Source organism: Galleria mellonella, unplaced genomic scaffold (assembly GCF_026898425.1).
Source record: "Galleria mellonella isolate WM207_F2 unplaced genomic scaffold, CSIRO_AGI_GalMel_v1 utg90, whole genome shotgun sequence".
NCBI lineage: Eukaryota > Metazoa > Arthropoda > Insecta > Lepidoptera > Pyralidae > Galleria > Galleria mellonella.
This window is the reverse complement of record NW_026442172.1, coordinates 303,192-328,200: the sequence shown is the minus strand read 5'-3', so window position 1 is coordinate 328,200 and position 25,009 is coordinate 303,192. Positions and strand designations below refer to the sequence as shown.

At 29.5% G+C, this 25,009-nt stretch overlaps 2 protein-coding genes across 9 annotated transcripts in view; both read left to right on the top strand.

Annotated features, from left to right (window-relative positions):
* LOC113523560 (uncharacterized) overlaps positions 1–13,537 on the top strand; it is a 17,366-nt gene extending 3,829 nt beyond the window's left edge. Inside the window, exons 1-7 of one of the 4 annotated variants that reach the window (XM_052902330.1) lie at positions 4,229–4,340; positions 4,543–4,713; positions 7,891–8,017; positions 8,865–9,008; positions 9,101–10,627; positions 11,086–11,277; positions 12,231–13,537. In XM_052902330.1, the coding sequence (XP_052758290.1) occupies positions 7,990–8,017; positions 8,865–9,008; positions 9,101–10,627; positions 11,086–11,277; positions 12,231–12,376 (2,037 nt within the window). In that variant the 5' untranslated portion in view covers positions 4,229–4,340; positions 4,543–4,713; positions 7,891–7,989 and the 3' untranslated portion in view covers positions 12,377–13,537. Of the gene's footprint in view, positions 1–4,228; positions 4,341–4,542; positions 4,714–7,890; positions 8,072–8,864; positions 9,009–9,100; positions 10,628–11,085; positions 11,278–12,230 lie in introns of those variants that run through there. The other 3 variants (XM_052902329.1, XM_052902332.1, XM_052902331.1) reach the window with 3 other exon arrangements.
* On the top strand, positions 13,279–25,009 carry LOC128199969 (uncharacterized). Of its 5 annotated transcripts, none has more exons than XM_052902334.1 (7): positions 13,279–13,375; positions 16,344–16,454; positions 16,643–16,769; positions 17,372–17,515; positions 17,602–19,041; positions 22,677–22,868; positions 23,139–25,008. In XM_052902334.1, exons 2-7 carry the CDS (start codon positions 16,350–16,352, stop codon positions 23,279–23,281), a joined length of 2,151 nt encoding a protein of 716 aa, XP_052758294.1. In that variant the 5' UTR covers positions 13,279–13,375; positions 16,344–16,349; the 3' UTR covers positions 23,282–25,008. The 5 variants fall into 5 exon arrangements, with proteins under 5 accessions (XP_052758294.1, XP_031763333.2, XP_052758293.1 ...); XM_031907473.2 differs by lacking the exon at positions 13,279–13,375 and adding an exon at positions 13,594–13,734 and having other exon boundaries at positions 23,139–25,007; XM_052902333.1 differs by lacking the exon at positions 13,279–13,375 and adding an exon at positions 15,133–15,162.

Sequence of the window (25,009 nt, the reverse complement as noted above, 5' to 3'; positions counted from 1 at the left end):
TCTGTTATATCCATGGTACTGTTCATGTCTATAGACGGTTACCGTTTTCCATCAGGTGGGCCGTCAGCTTATTTGCCATTCTAGTTTCATAAAGAAAAATACCAACTTATGCATAAAAAAATTTATTAAAATTGCTTGACGAGTTTGATATCATAATAGCCAAATACATACATAGCTGCAGTCCCCCAAATATATAATATTATACAGAGTTCAAAAAGGGAAGAAGATTGTCAATCTTACTTATTTTTACGTGTCTGTTACACTATATCTTCACCGATTGTGAACTAATTTTGATAATATGAAAGACAAAAGATGAAAATAAATGGTAACTCATTAATGGGTACAAATATAGATGCAGAAGTCGTCGAATCTAAAGATACCAGAGGGAGACTTTGTACAAATATAGTCCCATTCGTGTTTCAACCGTGAAGCAGTTGTGTTTGCATGACTGTGTTTCGATATGGCTAAACAGATAACAAAAATTTTAAGATATAGGTCCATGGTATATTTATCAGGTGGGCCGTCAGCTTGTTGGCCATTCGAAGTAGTAAAAAAAAAAAAAAAAAAAAAAAAAAAAAAAAAAAAAAAATACAAAATTTTAAGATATAAATTTAAAATAATACAAGATTAAAAAACGGTTAGAATTTTTTTTTATGAGTAAATATTATGATGGTACCTCTGTTAGCGCTATTGATATACGCAGGCGGGGTAGATAACAAGTCCGTTTTAAGGGATAAGGATGGAATGGTAACCTCGCCTGCGCTGTCAGTATAGACTAGTGGGACACCAATGAAGGATAAAAAATAAGGATGACGTCAAGTCAATCAACCCATCGTGACTAATTTACTAGGAATTAACTACGATGGGGACCGCATGGTGATCGACCAAATATGGAACATTGTTGTTAATGGCCCCATTAATCTCCATTGCTAACAATCGTCACTGATAACCGGTTAGTTAGGTAGAATCACTGAATTTGGGCTTGTTATCCGTTATTATTTAGAAACAAAAAATTGGTAGGTACTATAAGCCTCTTATAATATTTGATTTTCTTGTAATATTAGGTTATCATAAAGAATACATTACGATAACCTATCCCGCGACAAATGCTACTTACTATCAAATACGGGAATATCAATGACTTGCTTATTTTATATTTGTCAACCAACTTCAAATGAAGGACATTAATATTACCACTGTTTGTTTTTTTTATGTATATAATTTTGATGTTACACTCGTATTGCTCGAAAAAGTCGTTTAATATATATAATATTAGATAGAAGACTTTTTTAAGAAACAAAATTCTTATCAATTACAAATAAATTCTGTGGACTGTTCATTATTATGATTAGCTTTTTCGCTACTTACATAAATTAATTTAGTGTATATACATTTATTATTATCACAGTAAAATACTGTAATCATATTTTTTACTTATAGATAGATTTTTTTATTTACGTTTACGAGTAAAGCAAATTAAACCCCTTATCAGAGTAAGTTAAATATATTTATACAGGTGAGGTCACATGCGTAGATACTTGAGGATGAATTATGAAGATGTGCCTATAGAACAAACCATACTAATTTTAATGCGTTACTAATAATTTTAAATTCTACCTAGGTACAAAAACAGGTAAAAATGGAAATTAATAATGGCGATTGAATGATGATAATCAATGGTGATCTATTCCCATCAATATACCATGTCAATTTGACGTCCACGCGGTTTATATCCGATTACCTTCAAATGATTTCGTCTCTATTGGCCAACTGATCTAATAATAACAACAACAGAAGCAAAAATAATAATTAAAAAAAATTGTCTGTCTGCTTGTCTTATTTTGGTTTCGGTATCAGCAAAAACTACTGCTCTTACAGTTCTATTCCTGAAAGTCTAAATTAAAAACTGGTGTAGGTATGTTTTATTTTGATACGACATCTACAAGTGGTCTATTTCATAGTTTTCTATTTTTTTCTATATCACTGAGGTGGCAAACAAGCATACGGTCCACCTGATGGTAAGTGGTTACCGAAGCCTATGAACGTCTGCAATACCAGGAGCATTGCACGCGTTGCCGACCCCGAAGCAACCTCTTTATCCCTTTTTTCTTGCGTGTTCTTCTCAACAGATAATAACTTACCGAACCCCGCATTCATGAAAAATTACGATTTAAAAGTACTTACAAATAAGTCGATTTGAATTTAAATATATTCAAAAGCCTTTTGATTCTTTTCTGTTATTCATTTTAATGTTTTTAAATACAATTTTACGTAACTTGCTTAATTATTATTACTGTTCTCCAGTCACACATAGATAATCACCTATTTCTTTTACATGGAAATGTATATAGAACATATAAATAATTATATCTAAGTTTCCACATATGGTATATATATATATATATATATATATATATATATATAATATATATATATATATAAAACGGTATATACAACGTTAAAATTGGGTCTATTGCATGTATCTGTATGTGTTATCATGAATAAATAAACATTATATTACCTATAGATATTACCTGTACTCTTATATTCCGCTTGATATTAAGTAAACCATGACATAAAGAATAGATACTAACTAGATAACTATAACTATACCTACTTCATATTAAGGCCATATCATAATTAACATCTTTGAAACATGAAAACAAAGCGTAATATACATAGTGTTAGATAGAAGTTGAATCTTATATCCACGAGGATAAAAATGTAATTTATTGTTTTGATTTAAAATAAAAATAGGTGTCCGTTAATTCCACAGAAATCAATAGTTATTTTCAAAAATAACGAGAAAATATGCGTGTATGATTGTAATATTACATATATAAATAACATTAAAACAAAGGATGCTCTTAATATTATTCGATGGTGTTTCTGTATATGTATGTTACACTATATCATAACCAATTCTTAACCTACTTAAGTATTACGTAGTAATATAAATAGTATCATTATTTAGCAATAACTTCTACTTATCGTAATGCCATTTTATGTAGTACTTACTAGTATAACCTAGGATAGATTATTTCATTATTTTTATAATATTTAAAATATTTTTTATGCATCTTTAAATGGCCAACAAGTTGACCTAACTAAAAACAGCAGCATAGACAACAGAATATATTTGTTCGCTCATGATATCCCTCATGCGTTTCCATTCCTGAGGACTAAGATGTTATGTGTCTGTACCCTGTAATTTCATTGCCATATTCCAACCTTCAAACCTTGTAAATTATTAATTGTAAATAACTTCAAAAACATGACATGTGTACTCATCCGGACATATTAATCGAGCTCAATTTTAGATGACATTATTTTATAACAATCTTTCTATAGCCTACTTAAATCAGATCCCAACCATGGTGTCGTATTGATTGTTCTCAATGTTACATACTCGTAGGTATGCCCGTCTTTAGCTCAATGGAATATCAGCAGATGGAATATAAAATTGAATATCAAACTGGAATAACTGACACATGCAAAAAATGTATAAAAGAAGAAAGTTTAATATGTAAATTTTATAATTTTATATATATTGTTTATTACACTAAAATATACAGCAATAATAACAAATTAATAACAAAATTAGCAGAAGCGAACTTATCTTAATCCTAATTTTGATTTCCCTTTCATCCCTATAATTTTATAATTTGAAACCACAGGAATACATAAATAATGGTTATAAACACCACACACTAATATACTTTTAGCATTTCGCCTGATCAGTTGGTTGGCATATAATCTTTTTTAATAAAGAGAAACTCGTGTCTTCACCGTTAATCATAACGATGATTATGATCGATGTTTTTTTGGATTTTTTTATGGAAATATATTTTCATAATAAATACTATGAGATCAAATCCACATAGTTTCCATCTAGCCTAGTGTAGCTATTTAATCATTTGATTTCTGTAACATGAGCGTGATACCTTTGTGTCATCTGTGTTCATATATCACTGACATGTTTAAATGTTGCTTTAGTATTAATCACACGATGACGAACAAACAGTCCTTTATCGTTTCATGTAATTATTGTTTAAACGGTGCCTGAAACATATCGCAAACGTATCTCATACAGTTTAATTTATAATATAGATTACCCTATCATTTTATCAATTGATCAGACAGATTCATATACTTATAGTTCCTAGTTGTTTTATCGACGTGCCTCATTCTAGTGATTTGGAGTAATAATTTTCTTTTTAATTTACAGAAATAAAATGGCTAAAAAAGGTATTAAATCAAAAGTGAAAAGGGATGGAGAATTCGTGCCTCCTGACGGGGGATGGGGTTGGATGATAATTTTTGCTGCTGGAATTTCTAATGTAAGTAAACTATTAAAAAGTTACTAATATATGTATACTATAAATGTGAAATTGGGTTTATTTATTTGTTACATCATGGCCTATTTGTGTGTTAAACATCCTTCTATTTAGTATATAGGGATTAAACAGACCTACACATTTATAATAGTAATAAGACGTAAGATATTTACTTATATAATAATAATATTAACCTTCGTTCCAGTAATACTCTCCAACTATCTTTCCACTCTCACCGTACTGGTTTCGCTTCAAACTCTTTTCTCCTACATTCTTCACGACTCTGGAACGCGCTTCCTGATGCCATTAAAAGACTACTGACTAAACTGTCTTTAAAAAAAAACGTTCACGCTCACTTTTTTACTTTATCCGAGCAGTAAGTGCTTTATATTATTCTCAATTTCGTGTATAATATAGTATATGTCATATATATGTAAATATATTTGTTATTTATATATATTTATTTGTTTATACATGTAATTTTAGTATGTATGTATATTAATAATTACTAGTACCGCATTCGAGTATCCTGACACTTCCCTATGGTTGACTGGGAAATTTTAGACTAAATTCTATAGGAATTCTATATGAATATACCTATTCTGGATAAATGGTAATGCATTCATTATATATTGCTGTTTTATTTTACATTTTTTATTTACATTGTAACCAGTGTACTCTGATATTAATGATTTTAATATCACATATTTTATTATATTTTTTCAAGATATTTCCTACAGCATAGGTTTCTTTGAAAAAGGATAATAGGATTTTTAAGTGTCGGTATCATGCATGTCGTACCCCTGGTGCTGTAAGTGTCCATATATAATAATAACCATTTACCATCAAATGGGCTGTAAACTTATTTGCAATCATAATGATAAAAAAATACTGTATATGACGCCAAAAATGTTCATCGGATAGGTCTATAATTTGTTTACCATTTCTAATTATGGGTACTAAGTTACTTATATAAAAAATGTAGAAGATACATTTTGTATTTTCTACACTAATTTATCCGCAAACATGTCAGTTATATATATCATTTTGATTATAGATATTTATACAGATTTACAGATTTTACTCTTTATGAATGAATGAATGAATGAATGAGTATTCTTTATTTACATTATACAATATAGAAAATAAGCAAGGCAATTTACAAACTCAACGATACAATTGTATGAGTACAGTAAGGCGGTCTTATTGCTGAGAGCAATCTTTACAAGACAACCTTAAGGTAATGGACTAATTGTTGTTAATAATGTTACACTGCTTAAAATGGTAAACATGTAAACGGTCCACGTGATAGAATGATACCCCTCCTGGATGTTATTCCTTTGTACTAGTGGTTCCATACTACTATCTCACCCCATAAGCTGAAATGCAGGGATACCATGCGTATATCATATTGTGTTCTGTGATGGACTATTGCCAACAACTTTTCACCAACTAGACAAACAAGTTATTGGTCCTGTTACATAAAAAAATATTGGCTCACAAAAATATAGCAAGTTTAATAACCAATTATATCTTCATATAACGTGAATGAGCTATAAAAAAGGTGTCTGCATTTGAATAGGTATTAAATATTAAAAAAAACAATCGGCGACTAGTCACCACTCACGTGGTTGCCACTGGGTGACTGTTAATGAAACTTGATTAGTTAATAAATTATAAGTCTACAGAAATATAATGGAAAACGAGGCCAATTGCATTAACTGATAATGTTACACTACGAGTATTTAATTATGATAAGATTTGATAAGACTAGTTTTTATAGTTTTTATTTTTATTTTGATGACTTGTGTACTCACATGTTTGAATACATACCATATGGCATGTGCTACTTAGATAATTGTTGTTGTCTGTGTGAGTAGATTATTAAATGACCTTGCTTATATACGAGTATACACATATTAATCTTTTGTTTGATACAATCGGTACCTATATAAGAAGCTGTTGATCGAGTATTCGTTCGACTTTTATTTAAAATATTATTCATAAAGTTATCGTAGCCTGCATATTACTTGCAATCATGCAGGAAAATACTCATCTTGACATGTGTTTTTTTTTTATGTTTTATACATTAATCATTATTTTCAATGCCTTCAAAGAGAAGGAGGTTCTCAATTTGATTTCATTTTTCTTCATGTTTATTACCTCCGTCAATTCTAAACCGATTTGAAAAATATTTTTTTATCTAAAAGGATATACTTTCAAATTGGTCGCATAGAAATTTTATTAAAATCGGTTTAATATTTTAATTCTTAGATCGAAATAAATAGTTTTGCCATAATTAAAGTCGGTTTTTTTTAATTATATGTCTAGAAGTTTAAAAAAAAACATTCAATATCTTATCCAGTTAATGGAAAAAAAACCGCAGCACATTTAAGCGACATGTTTCGGAACCACTAAAATTTCTGAATTTTCTAAATAAATAAGTATACATCTGTGATGCTGAAGAGAAGAGATTGTTTGTAATAAGATCTAACTAGCTAGCTAGCTAGCTAGCTAGCAAAATACCCTATAAGGTGACCTCCATGCGGTCCCTACTAGAAAGCATTATGGTTGATCCCTGATGAATTCATAACAAATGTACAATAAGTCGATTGGCCTATTTCATTTAATTTCATCCTTATTTATAATTACTCAGGCTCACTAACACCTTAGCAGCGGAGCTATCATCCTATTTTCTTCCATTAAAAACACCTCTATAATGCGTACGAAATCATCAATATAAGATAGTTTAGCCAATGTATAAAATGACAATTACTTCCATAGACAAGTACGAAGTACGAAGTAAGAGTACAAAATATTCTTGACTGTGCTGTAATACTATTTAGGTCCATTTTGTTATGTATAAAAGTATAAAATTATTATATGTAGATAAATAAGACACCGGTGTTACTAGAAAATGAATACAGATAAGTTTATTATCTTTATTAAGAGGTATTGTAATAGTTTATTGAATATTTTATCCTGTCTGCGTCTATGTGTTATATAAACATGAAGTTCCACCCAATCATAGTAGTTTCTACGATTTTTACGATAAAAGATTTTGCGTAAAAAAGACTCAAGTGTAAAATTTTAAGTTATTATATCCAGTAGTTCTACGATTATTATTAGTTAGGATTGGAACTTCATGTTTATATAACAAAAATAGCTAGCAGACAGGATAAAATATTCAATAAACTATTACAATACCTTCAAAATTTGTTCCAATCCTAACTAATAATAATCATAGAACTACTGGATATAATAACTTAAAATTATACACTTGAATCTTTTTTTACGCAAAATCTTTTAGTATAAATAAAAGCTAGTATATATTATAGAATATTGATGGGCAAACTTATATATACATATACATATATACATACATACATACATATTAAAAACTCGGACAAACAAGTATACAATAAAATTAACGTATACGAATATTTTTATTGAACGGGGATCGAATCTGCACCTGTCGAAAGGCAGAGCAAACCAATTCGTTATAGAGAAATATTTTGCAACCCTTTTAATTTAATAACATATGACATTTCAGCTGTCGGCCCTACCCATCCTTCAGCAGTTTGGTCTACTCTTCAGGGATAAATTCGAGCGGCTAGGCATCACCAGTTCCGAGACAACTACCATCATCAACATGAACTCCGCGCTGACCTCTTGCGTCGGTGCGTGACGCGCCTCGCATGGTAACTCTCAATACCATACTGGCCCATTCATGTGTAAGGCAGCACAAATTCATGAAAATAAAACTAATTTAATAACCTATTCATTTTATGCTAACTTCGTGATCACAAAAGGATAATGCATAATTTTTTTATCAAAACTTCAGTTACTGTATAGTTGGAAAAGAAAATGAACATCTCTTTGCAATATTTTATTTTTATGTCCTTGTTTGAAGTTAACACGAATTTTAGAATTTAAAAATAATTGACGGTCATATTAGGATAATGTTAAAGCCAAATGGCATTATTGCTTCTAAATTAAACCTTATAAACCTATAAGTTATTCAATAATGCGAGGTAGTTTATATAGACTACCTTAGATTATATAGATATAGTGTCTCCATACAAATGCTTCGAGAAACGCATGTCAACTTTTTCATACAATTTTGCGTGATAAATGGTTATGAGTGTTTCCTTTATAACTTCTATATTTATTTTGTCTTATAAATTCTTCATTTATTTAAAGCACAAAGACTCATTTTATTTATTATATAATTAAATATAGATACGCCAAGATACATTATGTGCGTAAGTATATAGAATATTAATAAAAAAAAATTTTTAGGTAATTTGACAATAAGTTGACAAAAAGTTGACCCGTTTTAAAATTTGATGCTCTATCTGTATAATCTAAGCTTATAACCTAATATTTATGGAACGAACAAAGTTTGATTTTGAAATATTAATTTCATATAAACCAAGCCGTGGGCTACAAAAATTATTTCACTAGTTATTTATCATCTTTATATTATTATGCATCTATAAATTTTTATTAATTTTTTTTTTACAGGTCTAGCTAATGGTCCAATGTTCAAAACATTCAGCTATAGAAAAGTTTCACTAGCAGGAGCAACGATTGTATTTATTTCCCTCATGTTAACTACGTTCTCCTATAATTTTATTACTTATCTCATATCTTTCTCAATATTATATGGTACGTTCAATCAATTTGTAGAGTTATGTATGTAAATGTATTTTAAATCATAATCGACGACACAATTAATTTATTAAAGACTACATTTTCAGGTGCTGGTTATGGTATCAGTAGTTCAGCTAATGCTCTTGCATTAAATACGTATTGGAAAAACAGAAGACGATTAGCAACTAGTCTATCATGGACTACAACAGGTCTTGGCCCTATGTTGTGGCCACATATAATAACAGCATTATTTGCTATATTTGGGGAAACGGGAACAATTCTTATTTTAGGTGGAATATCACTGCATGCAATAGCATGCGCACTTTTATTGCAGCCAGTTGAGTGGCATTGTAGAAAACCTAAGCAAGAAGAAACAAAGTTTCTTAAGTCGAGTCTAGCTCAAGAAAAATTACAACAAAACGATAAAACAGATTTAGATTGTAGAAAAATACAAGAAAGTGGTTATTTTAGTTCAAAAATAAAAAATCTAAGTGCATTCTCAAGTCAATATCTTTATAATGAGGATGATCCAGTTACTCCTGGCTATGAAATAATAGACCCTGGTGTACCAATGATGGTGCGTGCAAATGACGGATATTATAGTCAATCAAGACAATCTAGAAGTAGACATGCTTCAAGGGATGCTTCTACAAAAAATTCTCGTATGAATTCAAAGAAACCATCCATGACAAATCTAGCAGAAAACCGATCACGTAAATCGTCAACATTGTACTTAAATGAATCAAAAAAGAATTCAGCAGTAAATCTCGGAGCTCTTGTACATGAACGTGAGAAGCCGACAAATAAAGTAAAACGAAAGACTTCTATCACATTAAATACACAAATTCCAGAATCAGAAATAGAAGATTGTCCAACATTAAAAGCACCACAAGATTTGAAGGCAGATGAAAAAGTAGTTGTTGAAAATATTGATCCAGGTAAAGCAAAAGATATTGCAGATAGAGCAGAAAAACATTTGGTTACAAATAAAAGTATTAAATCTTTTAAAATGGATGGACAATATGGAGAAAAGTATACGAAAGATAATCATAGCAATATATCATTAAAATTCCAAGATGAACATGATGAAAAAAAGTATTTGAAAGATAATCATAGCAATCAGTCATATCGCACCAGATACAGAAGAAAATCTAATAATTTTAATTATGAAAGTGAAGTTTTAAAGCAAGCTTCTATGAAATTAGAGCAATATTTAAAAGATAATGAAGATAAAAATAATGTAGACAAAATGAAATTCCTTATAAACAGTCGTACTGAGGACGAAGAAGATACCGTTTTTGAGGAAAAAGAAGATAATGAAGAAAAGGAAATGACGTTTTGTGAAAAAATTTACATATTTTTTGACTTGGATCTTTTAAAAGATTTTACATTTATTAATTTAATGTTGGGAATAACGTTAGCAAATTTTAATGAACTAAATTTTTCTATACTAACGCCATTTATTCTTGGTGATTATGGACTCTCAAAACCTGAAGTGGCTCTGTTTATGTCTCTTTTGGCTGGAATCGACCTTTGTGTTAGATTTTGCATACCATTTGTTGCGGGCAAAATAGGATGGGACAATAATTTTTTCTTTCTTTTCGGAGTTATGTCTATGGCTATGGGAAGAGTAGGTAAATATTTTTTATATTTTGAATTTATTATGTCATTAACATATTAGCCTTGGTGACTCTGAGTCCAGAAATGCCTAGTATTATCTAACAAATTATGCGTTGTTGTTTTAATCTAAAAATTTTCAAAAAAAAAAATAAGATGCACCATCATAAATTGACACTAGAAAAATCTAGTAATTATGGTGATAATTTTGTAAAATTTGTTACTTCTTGATTATATTTAATTACTCCTATGATGACAATGATATTACATAGATTGACTAAGTAGTACCTGTACAATTAGCATAAAATGTAACTTGTCTTGTAATCACGTCGATCAAGGATACACTCTAGATATATATATTCAAATCTATCCAAATATTTAAGCATAATCGAGTAGCAAATATCCAACCAGATTTACAGACTTAAATATTTATAATGTTAATATGATAACATTAACCGATGATCTAATCTTTCAGTTCTTGCATACTGTCAGTCCTACAGTGTGGTACTAATTGTAGCAGTTATGATAGGGTTTGGCAAAGGCTTGAGGACAGTGTTTATGGCTCTTGTTATACCTACCCATGTGCCTCTTCACAAGTTGCCAGGGGCGACTGGTATCCAACTGTTGACTGCTGGAATCGTATATCTTTCATTAGGACCAGTTGTAGGTAAGACATTCTACAGAATTTTTATTGTCATTATAAAAACTATATGGCACGCAGAATTTTTCATAAGAATTAGAATGCAAAGGATCCTATGTATTTTAATTATCGTACCAGATTTCAATCAAATCCGCTTATTCAAATCCGCTTAGCTATTTAATCGTAATGTAGTAACAAATATTCAAACATTATTTTAAAGTTACATCAATAATATGAATAGAATTAATAGCTAAGTATTGCAAATAAAATTTATATAAAATCTTTAAATTTTTTAAAGTTTCTCCTAAAATTTCATCAACTTATACAAACTTTTTGTAGTATTTGATTAATTATTTTGTGCATAACTATGATGCAAAAATGACTATATACATATTTTTTCACCAGATTACGTAATTTTTTTTTTTTTATATGATTAAAAAGTCTCTATATAACTGTCATGAGAAAATAATCACATACATTTCTTATTATAAGCCAATTATTTGCATGACTGTGTTTTGTTTGGAAGGTTGGATATGGCAATGAAATTACAGAATACTGAGGCTTTAGTCCTAAGAAATTTTAGTTTACTTTAGTTCTAAGAAATGGCATCACATGAAATGTATCTTAGGTAACGCAGTATACTTTGTTATGTCCATGATACTGTCCATGATATATATGCGACGCTAACCACTTTTCATCAGGAGGGCCATCAGTTTGTTTGCCATTCTAAGTTGTATAAAAAAATATTTTAAACCAACTTCAAAAAAGAGTTGGTGAATGGTATACATGTTTTTATATATCCTGTACTATTTTTATTCTCCTTTTTTCATATCTTTGCACACTGTAAATCATTGTTACTTATTATTTATTTTATCGATATAGTTAACTCCTGCATTTTTTTATACTAATTATATTAACATTGTATACGTAACAGTGTTTTAAATATTTTAATTATATAAATATCTACTTATTGTTTTTAGGTTGGATAAAAGACAACGCATCCACAGCTGTGACATTGCATTGCTTGAATATATTTACGTGGCTGACGGCTTTGTCCTGGGGTTTGGAAAAATACTTAAGAACGAGAAAACAGAAGGCTACTAATCAAGAATTAGTTAAAGCTTAAATAAATTCATTATAAATATAACTGGTACACAGCCTCAGTGACCAGTGCAAAATTAAATCTATCTTCCCGGTCACATCTTGTATTCAGAGCTTTAAAATTGATTTTTGTTTTTAATCTGTATAAAAAAAAATAGAATAAAAATAAAAAACAACACTTTAAATATCTTTGGACCAGATTTTTCGATTCTTCAAATGTTATATTGCATTTATTATTTATTTATTTAAAATGTAGACGAAATCCTTAAATTGAAGGATATAAAGTACATACGTCTCCATTTGAGAATTAGAGATGTCACCTCCCTAAAATCCTTACACTTATTTTTATAAGTAGCTAGCCTTTTTCCAGGTACTGCGTACTTACATGTGGATTTCAGAAATAAGAAAACTAATGAAGTAAACTACTTCTAGAAAACATATCAAGATAAAATGAACACCAGATTCAAAGTTCGACTATTGAAAAAGCGCAATTGTGAAAATTCTATTGGGTTTAATAGTTTTTGCGTGATGTCGATACAAAAGTACAGACACATAAAATTTTTAAAAATTATATTATATTGAGTCCTATTTTCTTTTAAAAATTCCTTATATAAATTTTTCTTAAATATCGTTCAACATCAAGAGTTTATTGACTTTTATAGGAAAAACAAATGTTGTATACACTGTCTCTATCATAAAATCAGTATCAACTCTCATGATTTGATTAAGGTTCTCAACTTAATAATTTTTGTCTAAACTTAGAGAGAAAAATGTCTGTAATGGGATTTATAAAAGGTCAAATAAAAATAGTCCATTGCCAAATATTTTAGAAGTTATTAGTAATGATTTGAAACATGGTTAAGATTAAATATTATCAAATGGCAACCCTGTCGGTCAACTGTCAAACTTGACAAATATAAGTGGTTTAGTTATCAAATATTCGCTCGAAGAGATACATTAACATCTCGAAGTAGTTTGTGCTCGAAGAATCGGACCTAGTGCAATATTTTTTTACTTCAGTGATGTTTGTATTTTAGACTTGTCTTTCATGTATTTTTCGTTTGTTTATTATTACATAATCGGTATTTTATCTACGAGTATTAGAACTTCCAGTCTTATTGGACTGTTAATACCTCGTAATATCTACATATGTAGTGATTTATTAAATGAATACATTTGGATATAATTTTGGTGTATTTTATTGATTACGGTACCTACTGAATAAATAATAATCCACTGTTTATTAATCATATAGTACATTTGAGCAAGGACACTTCCACTGTTTACGTGATCTTAAAATAGTTACACACATTTTTAAGGTTTTGTCAATTTTCAAGTAATCGTAAATTTTGTTTTACATGCGAGAATACTGCAAATCTTCAGGTAAAAATAAGTGTTTATTGTCTCCACATCTAAATTTGTCAATCGATTAATTAATAAGTTAATTACGGTAACTACAACCATTTCATTATAATTCTCATCTATCACCCTTCACTGGTACTCCGCCAGCGTATCCCGTTAGCGCAGGCGGAGTTACCATACCATTTTCACCCATCAACCCATCAAAAAAAAAACATTTCATTATTTAGAATATAAGGGTAAATGCATAGACATATTTTTTTTTACAACTTAGAATGGCAAACAAGCTGACGACCCCCCTGATGGAAAGTGGTAACCGTCGCCTATAGACATGAGCAGTACCATGGACATAACAGAGTATACTGTTTGCCCATGATACCCCCAATGCGTTGCCATTTCTGAGGACTCATATTTTATATTTCTGTACCTTGTAAATTCACGCCATATCCCGCCCTTCAAACCGAAACACAGTCATGCGAAGACAACTGCTTCACGGTAGAAACACGAATGGGACAGAGGTACCCAAGCAATCGACTTTTTTACAAAGTCTCCCTCTGGTGACTTAATGTAATGATTGACAAATGTCAAATTTACTTTTACATATTATATATTTATAAATTTTATATAAAGTTACTTATTATATATTTCTATTATTAAGTAATTTTTTTCTACAAATTTAATAAGTAATAATTAAAATCCTTATTAGATTCTACAAAATTTAAATTTCTAAATGAATTAGATTTTTAAATATGCTTTTTATCAAAATCTAAAAGTACCTAAATAATAAAATTGCAGAATTTTCTGTGCTACTTTTAATTAACAATTTATCAAAACTTATCTTACATTTAATTAACTTTAATATATATTCATGTTCAATAACTTTTTACTTGAAAGTTCTTTCATCCAGCACTATATTAGTTTCTTTTTAATAATTCAGCTCGACATTATAGGGCAAGGCCAATTTGATATGTATAGGGTGCTATAAGCAAAATCAATACACCTACCGCGTGATAGATATTCCTATAAACCAAAAAACAACTAGAAATATTGTTTAAAAAATTGTTATCAATTTTATTTTCTAACTTATCATTTTCTTACAAAAGTTTACAATTCAGAAATTCTGACGAAATCCAAACGAAATAGCAACATAAAACAAAAATCAAGGTAAACCATACGTCATGCAAAATTTACGAGTAATTGTTTGATTAAATTATTATTAACGATAAGAGTAGCAATCACACACTGATACAAGAGATACATAATGATATACCTACTTACAAATATCCGCCTCCTAGTAACTGTGCAAAAACTGTAGATACGAATACACTTGTAGTGTAAATATATGGTGTACTTAATTATTTTTGTAAGAATTCCTCGTACAGTGAATGGGTCCTTGTAATATTTATTAGACAACTTCAAAAAGAAAAGGCTCTCAAAATGCTACTATTAAAGGTTTGATTGCGATGGGACTGCATTTTTTTAACAATTATTTTCTGCCAAAAATGAAATATCAATCTTAACAAAATATTATATAAATAAGATGATAGTACAGTGCCTTATACTTCTTGAGATTTGGGAAGTTTTCCAAACCTTTCCTGAAAATAACTTTTCTTTCGCATTCCGAAAATAATTCTTAAACCGCAAGAGAATATTCTTTTAATAGTAAATAATATTCCACAAATGTTCAAAATATAGCCCACGGATTCTATGTTTCTTTACACCACACCTAGGAGGCAAATCTTTGCTATTCTCTCTATGCAACTGTTGGATTTCCTAGTAATATTTTTATACCAAATTATTTTAATATTTCCGATAGAATAATTAAATATCTACATCTTAAGCATTTTCTCTTATCATCTGCACTTTTATTAAGTACCTGCCCTCCGATATTTTGTGCAGATATTTAATAGTCAAGGATATAAACTCCTTGATATTTAGTTTTAAATAAAAACTTTCATATTTTTTCTTTTTGATATGACAAAGTAACTACTGCTTTTCTTAATACTAAAATTCAGAAATAAAAATAAGTTAATCTTATGCAAAGACTAAGATTAGTACCTTACCCTGCCTAACCCCAAACTTGGAAGGGGGGAAAGGGATTGTTAGTAATGGGGTCTAACTGTCCCATTGCTAGCAATATACCCTATCAGGTCGACCTCCACGTGGTTTCTCCTGGAAACCATCGTGGTTAATTCTAGTGCAATTCATCACAATGGGCTAACTGACCTGCTTTCATCGTCACCTATCATCCCTCACTGGTGCCCCGCCAGCGTATACCGTTAGCTCAGGCTACTATTCCATTATCATCCATTAAAAAAAACCCAAACTTGGTGAATTTATTATCATTTTCAACTACCTATAACGCTTTTTCCGTATTCGAAATAGAATTCATATTATTAAAGATTTTATTTACACCACGTATGTTAACAATTGTATCACAGTTAACTACTATTTAAATAGTGTCGCGTCGCAAAAATATGAAATATGTCGTAATCGTGTGACTCATTTACAGTGTTATATTAGTATGTTCTATTGTGAACCATCAGTTTCATTCATATCGTATTCAAAGAATAACGTGTTAATAGATCTCACCAAAATCGATCGGCTTTACAATAAGGTTGTTTTATTTACAGAAAATTATGAAAACTAAAAGAATTAAATCGAAATTGAAAACTGATGGAGAATTTATCCCACCTGATGGAGGATGGGGTTGGATGATTATTTTTGCCGCTGGTATTTCTAATGTAAGTATACATTAACGTTATTATATTAAATCCATAATGACCCCTCCCTACTTATTATGAAACTACAGGTTATTGAGTACTGGATAAGTTCACCATTTAATCATGTGCCGTTGAATTTTTCATAATATTCATTATGCGTAATATTTATAAGTTTTTCATGACTTTGATAACATGACTTCATCTTCCAGCTATCAACATTACCCATTCTCCAGCAATTTGGTCTGCTATGCAGAGACAAACTCGCTCGTCTCGGAATCTCCAGCTCAGAGACAACGACCATTTTGAACATGAATTTCGCAATGACTTCTTGCGCTGGTTAGTTATACGCCGTTCGTAACGTCTATAACACAACTAAAACTTTATGAAAGAAACAAAACAATTATGAATATAAGAATTTTGTTACTTACTTTTTAACCGACATCAAAAAGATTATATTTTTATGTATCTCTATAGTAGCGCCGATTACAACTTCTAAAATGGCTTGTACCGTAGACCAATAATATGCCTTTTTTATCGTGGGGAAATGCATCATGCAGACCCATATGCCCCGGGGGAGGCGTATGGGTACTGCCGGACTCCTACCGGCTAAAACCACCACGGCATCCCTCGCCGTGCCAAAGTGTTGGGGACCCGGGAGACCAATAATATGCCTATATCAAGTATTGCTAAGAGATTATTAGCTAACAAATACCTACTTAGTATATATGTTACTATTTACAAAAACACTAGTTACATTTAATTACTTATCTACCTATTTTACAAATTAAAATACTTACGTTATGAAAGTCTAACTTTTACTTCTTTTTCTTCAGAATTTAAAAAAGGATCATCTGCTATTGCAAACTAATCTTTTGTAAATATTTAATATATATTGTTTTTATTATATTTTTATATTGTATTTGTAATTAATTTTACAGGTCTGATCAATGGTCCTATGTTTAAAACATTCAGCTATCGACAAGTTTCATTAACAGGGGCAATAATTGTATTTATTTCGCTCATGCTAACTACATTTTCCTACAATTTTATCACTTATCTAGTATTTTTCTCTATACTATATGGTAAGTTTACTGTTAAAATAAAGGTTAGACGTACTCGTATATCGCTATTATGAAAAAATATTTCCCTAAACATATTTTATTTACAGGTTTTGGATATGGCATTAGTAGTTCAGCTAATGCTCTTGCATTAAATACCTACTGGAAAGATCGAAGAAGGTTAGCAACTGGTCTATCTTGGACCATAACTGGTTTGGGTCCTGTGGTGTGGCCACACATAGTAACAACATTATTTGTTGTATTCGGAGAAACAGGAACGGTCCTCATATTAAGTGGAATATCATTGCATGCGATAGCATGTGCACTTTTATTACAGCCAATTGAATGGCATAGTGAAAAACCTAATGCAAAAGAAGCAACAATTTTCAAATTAGATCATGATAATAAATCATTACAAAATGAAAAAACTTATTTAGATGAAAATAAACTAAAAGAAAGTGGTTATGATAGCCCTACGAAAAATAATTTAAGCGCATTTTCAAGTCAATATCTTTATAACGAAAAGCATCCGATTAACGCTGGTATTGAAATAATAGACCCTGAAATACCAATTTCAGTGTGTCCTAGTGACAGTCAATCAATACAATCCAGAAGTAGACTGTCCTCTATAGATGCCTCCGCGAAGTATACTCGTCAAAATTCAAAGAAACATTCAGTAACAAATTTATCACGATGTCGATCTCGTGAATCATCAATATTGAACCTAAAAGAATTAAAAATTAATTCTACTGTAGATCTTGGAGCTTATACTAATGAAAACGATAAGTTTTCAAACTCTATAAAATTAAATATGCAAATTCCAGAATCAGAAAAAGAGGACTTAATAGCTTCCCAAAATTCAAAGATCTATGTAAAAGCAATTGTTGAAAATATCGATTCAAATAAAGTTAAAGATATTGAAAATAGGTCTGCAAAAAGTATTAAATCTCTTATAATGAATGAGCAACATGAACAAAACTATTCACAAGATAGTTATAACAATATAGAAAATGATAGTAATAGACATTTCCAGGAAATTTGTAATAATCAATCATATAATACCAAACACAGAAAAAATTCTAACAATTTTAATTACGATAATGAACTTTTAAAACAAGCTTCAGTAAAATTACAATATTTAAAAGATAATAATTATATTGACAACATTAATTTGCTGTCTAAAAATAACAATACAGAAGATAAAAAAGAGATTGAAGATAAACAAGACATTACTGAAGAAAAGGAATTGACTTTTTCTGAGAAAATTTACATGTATTTCGATTTGGATCTTCTAAAAGATTTTACATATATTAATCTTATGTTGGGAATAACATTATCCAATTTCAATGAACTAAATTTCTCAGTACTAACGCCTTTTATTCTTGGTGACCATGGTTTTTCAAAAACTGAAGTAGCTTATTATATGTCTCTTCTGGCTGGTATTGATATTTCTGTTAGATTTTGCACACCATTTGTGGCTAGTAAAATAGGATGGGATAACAATACTTTCTATCTCATAGGAGTTATATTTATGGCTATGGGGAGAGTAGGTAAATATATTCATCTATTAATTTAATTTCTTAATAACAGCCATGCCAAATTTCTCATTTTTACATTGTAGTATTATATTCTCATATTAATTGTAAGTAATGAAACAAGGAAAATCTAAAAACGATTATTCGTATAACACAATATCGGTACAATTATAAAACAAAAATCATTTTCTAAGTTAAATTGACCTTCCCGGTCAATTTTGAACTCTAAACTTGATTTACGCAGAGCAACTACTACGACTACCGCTACGAAGGTTTTCATTTTTAAGTGGGTACTTTCGTTATTAAAAATACTCGTATCATAATATATAATTTTAAAATGATTGCCACTTGCTTTGCATCTAGGAAAGAATGTAACGCTGTCGTCCGGTAAGTCATGTCGGAGGTCAGAAACTTAACATCAAAGGGCGCCTTACACGAGTAAAAGTAGGTACCTACCTAGTAATAGTATTATTAGGGTGGTTGTCACCAAACAAAATTCGAAAAGAAATACTAGATAGCGATGGAATCAATACTCGTGGATTTTGATAATTATTATAATTAAAGACAATTTGAAGTAACATTTCTTAATTTTCGAATAGTTTTTATAAATATATATGAATATCAAGTGACATAATATGTGATCTTTTCTTGATTGAATCGTAACCCACACAATCGCAATATTTCTTGCAAGTATATATTTTTTTATAATGTTGTACAATACAAGAGAATAAAGACACAAATTATATTAAATTGTTACTATATCTGTAAAAAATCAATAACCACTCGACAATATAGAAATTTTGCCACATATTATTTTTAATTACAAAATAATTAACAAAAACTACAAGTCTCAATTCAAGCGCCATCCAGTATTCCCTTTCCATTTATGTTTTGTGACGAACCACCTAAACTTATTTTTATATTTCCGGTCGTCTTTACATCATAAAATTTTAAGTAAGTACCATAAAATGGGATTGAGTTGGTTTAAAAATAAAAAGGTCTACCAACTTAAGAACCGATTACATTTTGAATAAACCTACACTTTATTCAGATTAAGCTGGACCGCAGATACTATCTTTAATTTCTGGATAAGGCTGTTCAAATTTAAGAACTAGAATATAGAAAACAATTGGTACTGACTATTTCCAATGATTTTTTAATATAAAACCGGTTAGGTGCAAGTGAGTGAATAAGTGAGTGCGTTCATCACTCGCCGAAGATTCCCTGCAAATCATATAAATACGCCTAATACTTATTGTTATAGATACTGCAATTCAGAATTTCTTATTTCAAGCCATAATTGTGGTTAAAAAATGTACCACAAAACTGAGTTTGTTCTTGTAGGATTGTATATTATTATTAGGTACATTTTTAAAGTACCTAATAATAATATATATATTAACCTACCTAACTTGAATACGTAATATTAACAAGTTGACGAATACATTTATAAAATTCAAATTACTAACATCATAAGGCGTAATAAGTTTAGTCTTAAAAATTAAGCAGTTTCTACAGGATAATGTGATCAGGAATAGAAATTACTAGTCTTCTTTAAAATGAAAGTGACAATCTTATGGCCTGCCTGTTATTCGACGGTGACCTCATGTGTCCATCTCCAAAGGACCAGGGGATTTAAAACAGCAACTTAAATACAATGATTAAATTTATATGCTAATAGATATAGTTTCATAGGGTGATTTAGACCGCTATTAAAGGATGCTACGTAAGAGTGAAATAGAATTCAACAACGTCAACAAGAATTAACTACTGTGACTTTTAGGAGGAACCGCGTGAAAGTCAATTTAACAGAGTACGAGTATATTGCTAGCAATGGAGCCGCCAATATCCGTAAATGAAATACTTCCGCTCCCAACCTTCTTAGTAGATTTATATGCAATTACAATTAATATATCTTAGTATACTTATAATCAACTACTTAATCTAACTTAAAATAATCCACCAGTATCGGTAGAAAAATAAGGTCTGACACTTTATCTAAAATTCCAATTTACAATACAAAATAATAGTCAGGAAGTTTAAGAATTATTAATATTAATTATAGCGAATATTAGTTATAACTTATAACTAACATTAACTATTATTTTACAGTAATTATAATGCAAGCTTATTAAAAGAAATATATTTGTAATTGTGTTTAACCTATTTTCTGATCGAAAGCAAAAAAACTTTGCTCCTTAGTGGGCCTTATCTAAAATATACCAGCTATTGATTTTAGATCAGTGATCCATCATATCAATGCAGTGATCTTTCCTGTCTCCATTTCTTTTCAATACCCAAGTATATAGTGATACTCACTTATAAGTAATACTGTATATCATCTATTGCGTGTTTATAATTCAACTTTCTGGCTTCTCATCTAATAGACATGGTAATTGTACCAGATAAACATATCTAACTATAGAGATGATTTAATTTTAGTGGTAGGCTTACATATGTAGGTAGGCACTATTTACAAAAACTGTAAAATATATTTCTACAATATTATAATTATGTATTTCTAAGCCTATTGTTATGTTTATTGCTGGAGTATATTCTACTAAGTCAACCTCCACCTTGATGCGGCCTAGAAACTTCTTAATTGCTAATGAATTCGTCAGGGTAGGCCAACTAACCTGCTTTCTTTCTATCATCCCCCACTGGTGCCCGTCAGCGTAGTGGAGGCACAGTTACCATTCCATTTTAATCTCATTAAAAAAACACTGAAACAAACATGAACATTAAATATCACGTATCAAAATATTATTAAAATATGAAAATTATAAGGCTATAATCAATGTGTAATTTAAAAATTTCGAATCATTTTAATTTTGAACCTGCCATTTGATATTAGCTAATTTTATTTTCATTCCATAATTTGGAACACTATACCTATGTGTTAAAATAATAAAACAGATATAAAAAAAATACAATAAATAAAACAAACGACCCTAAATAAATCAAAAGATGCAAACTTAAGAATAAAGCATTAAAATAATAATAACACATGCATTTAATACATACATATCTGTCACACATGTCACATGTTTTGTTCCCCTAATATCCTCCTATAATATAATATCATAGGAGGATATTAAGTACGTAAAGGACCGATGGTCGATTCATTATATTTATACTTTGTCCATGTAAGGAGAGTGTGATTACAGTGTTATATGTTACAATATGACAATACTGGCAAATCTCCCCTTATGGGAAAGGCTTATATTTAGCAGAGAACAGTTTACGACTAAAATGATGATGATGTTACAATGGGATCGATTTTGAAGTGCCATTTCTTTAAACCTATTTATAACATTAAATTTTCAGTTTGATATCATAGCGAAATCTTTCTTATGAAAATCAATGTGAACTTATCTTCTAATATAATTAAATTAAAATTTTTATAATTTTAGTTCATTACGATTATATAAAAATAGTAATTTCACGAAATTATTAAATTAAAACATTAGGTTAAGATTTAGAAAATTGCATCTCAGAATCGGCCTCAATGTACACAGTATAAAAATTTGTGTTTACGATGTATAATAAGACTCTACAGATACAGAATTAATACAAAAATCATCAGTCATTAAAAAAATTAAAGGCATTGAAAGTATGAAATTAATATCATTTAATGTTATACTTTTCAGTTTTAGCCCACTTTGAATCCTACAACGCGATACTCCTCGTAGCAGTTATTGTAGGCTTTGGCAAAGGTATGAGAACAGTGTTCATGGCCTTGGTTTTACCTACTCATGTACCCCTTCACAAGTTGCCAGGAGCGACCGGCCTTCAGCTATTGACTGCTGGAATAGTCTACCTTACATTAGGACCGGTTGTAGGTAGGTACTAAAATTTAGTTCATACAAAGTTTTACATACTCATAAGATTTTTTAAACCCTTTCTTTATGAAAGTGTTTAAAAAATTACTTAAGCAGAAAAGAGAACAATTATCAGTCCTAGTGGGTAATTTCTGGTGAATTCTACATGATGAGTCAACTGACCTGTCTTCAACCTCACCTGTCATCCCTAACTGGTAACACGACAGCGTAGGCGCCGTTTAAATCCATTTCATATATGCATATAATTAATGTGTACTTTAATTTTATCAGGTTGGATCAAAGACAACGCATCCACAGCTGTGACGTTGCATTGTCTTAATATATTCACATGGTTGACCGTCTTGTCATGGACTCTAGAGAAATACTACAGATCAAGGAAACAAAGTGCTGATACAACAACTGGATCTACTTGACTTTACTAATTTATCATAACTTAAAATTTCTTAATGCATCTTATATTTTTATAAAAAAGAGTATTTTTTATTATATACATATATATCATCTGCAGCTGCTAATATTATCATATAATATTATATATTATACATATATAAGCTATTTCTAACAGAACATTACGTGTCAATGTGTTTAAACCGATAGGTTCCTATCTTATATAACACTGATCTGAATTTATCTATAGATTTATCTTTATGTACTCGTAATTGGCAGAACCTATTAATATACGGTTCATTGAATTATAACGGTACGAATATATCATGTAACAGATATAGTATTGGTAATATAAGTGAGCTATAAATAGCTCTTTGGAATAGAGAAAAAGAACTTTATTTTTTTATATATATAAAATTAAGCAATAAATTAAAATTTTATTATTATATCAATATATTGATGATTTATATTTCTCATAAAAAAATACTAACTAAAAACATTGCTTAATAACCCAAAATAATATTTATAAATTTGTGAACCTAACGGACATTTTTTTCTGTTTACAGTAAAATATGTACCTTTTATACTATTATGTTTAAACCGCACGTGATAGCTTTTATAAATTTTATTTATAATTTAAGTATTCAATCACGTAATGTTATTTAATATATTTGTACTTTGTTCCACTATATTTATTAAAATGTATTTATTATTTATATATACAACGAGTTTTGTAACGTCGTTCTCTGTACTTATTTATCAATCAACGTTTAAAATTTCAGTATTATTAGATTGTTATTAATGTGATTGTTGTTCTCAAATTATTATTGTTCTTTAATTTACACACCAGAAATAGTAAAAGTCGGCAATTGCAAAAAATGTAATTATCATACCAAACATTATGCGTAGATATCTTATTCCAAACCAATTAATTATTGTTCCATACATCCATAGCATTAGATAACTGATACATTCTTTATATAAATCTCCGACCAATATATTTTTGTACTTGTTATAGCTGTATATTTGTTAAAATGACGGTAGATGTAAAATTTTAAACACCAAAATATTTGCAAGCAAAGATTTTCTTGTTCAGGTTATTGCATTTTGCCATTCTAAACTATTGTGCCTTTGCCGTTCCTACTTCACTTATGAAAAGACTGAGGCGCCTTTACTTACATTATTTTTTTAAGTAGATAGATTTACCAAAATCATAGAACTAATTTAATTTGACAAGAAAATACTAGTGTCAATATTAATAATAATACAACTTTATTAACAAATACAGGGTTCTCAATAAGAACGATCCATTCATTTGTTACTTAATTTTTTCGTTCATTCATGTACTTGTAATTTATTTGTCATATTGTCTCACTATATATTCTCTAAAGTCAACGAACGAACATAAATTGATTTATTTTTAAAATTCTATATTATATCTTTAATCCTGTTAAAATATAATAAATATTGGTTCAGAATATTTGTAATTACACATAAAAAACGATACAGGGAAAATTTAAATCTAAGCAGATAGACAGAATAAATAAAAATAGGTTAAAATATCATTAACAACAATTTTGTATAATGCAAAGGTTTATATTGCAACTAGAAGTGTTTTAAGAAAATATACTTTTTATTAAAATAGGTTCTGAAATAAATTTGTAGTTTCTTACATGTTTTCGCAATTTACAACGATTAGTAAATATAAAAATTGCCGATAAATATAATACGAAAAATAAAATTATTTTAATTTA

What these genes read in the sequence shown, in the direction of transcription:
- LOC128199969 (XM_052902333.1), top strand. An exon ending in CGCAATGACTTCTTGCGCTG is followed by an intron (nt 16,770 to 17,371) that starts GTTAGTTATACG and finishes TTAATTTTACAG; the next exon opens with GTCTGATCAATGGTCCTATG. An exon ending in TACATTAGGACCGGTTGTAG is followed by an intron (nt 22,869 to 23,138) that starts GTAGGTACTAAA and finishes TAATTTTATCAG; the next exon opens with GTTGGATCAAAGACAACGCA.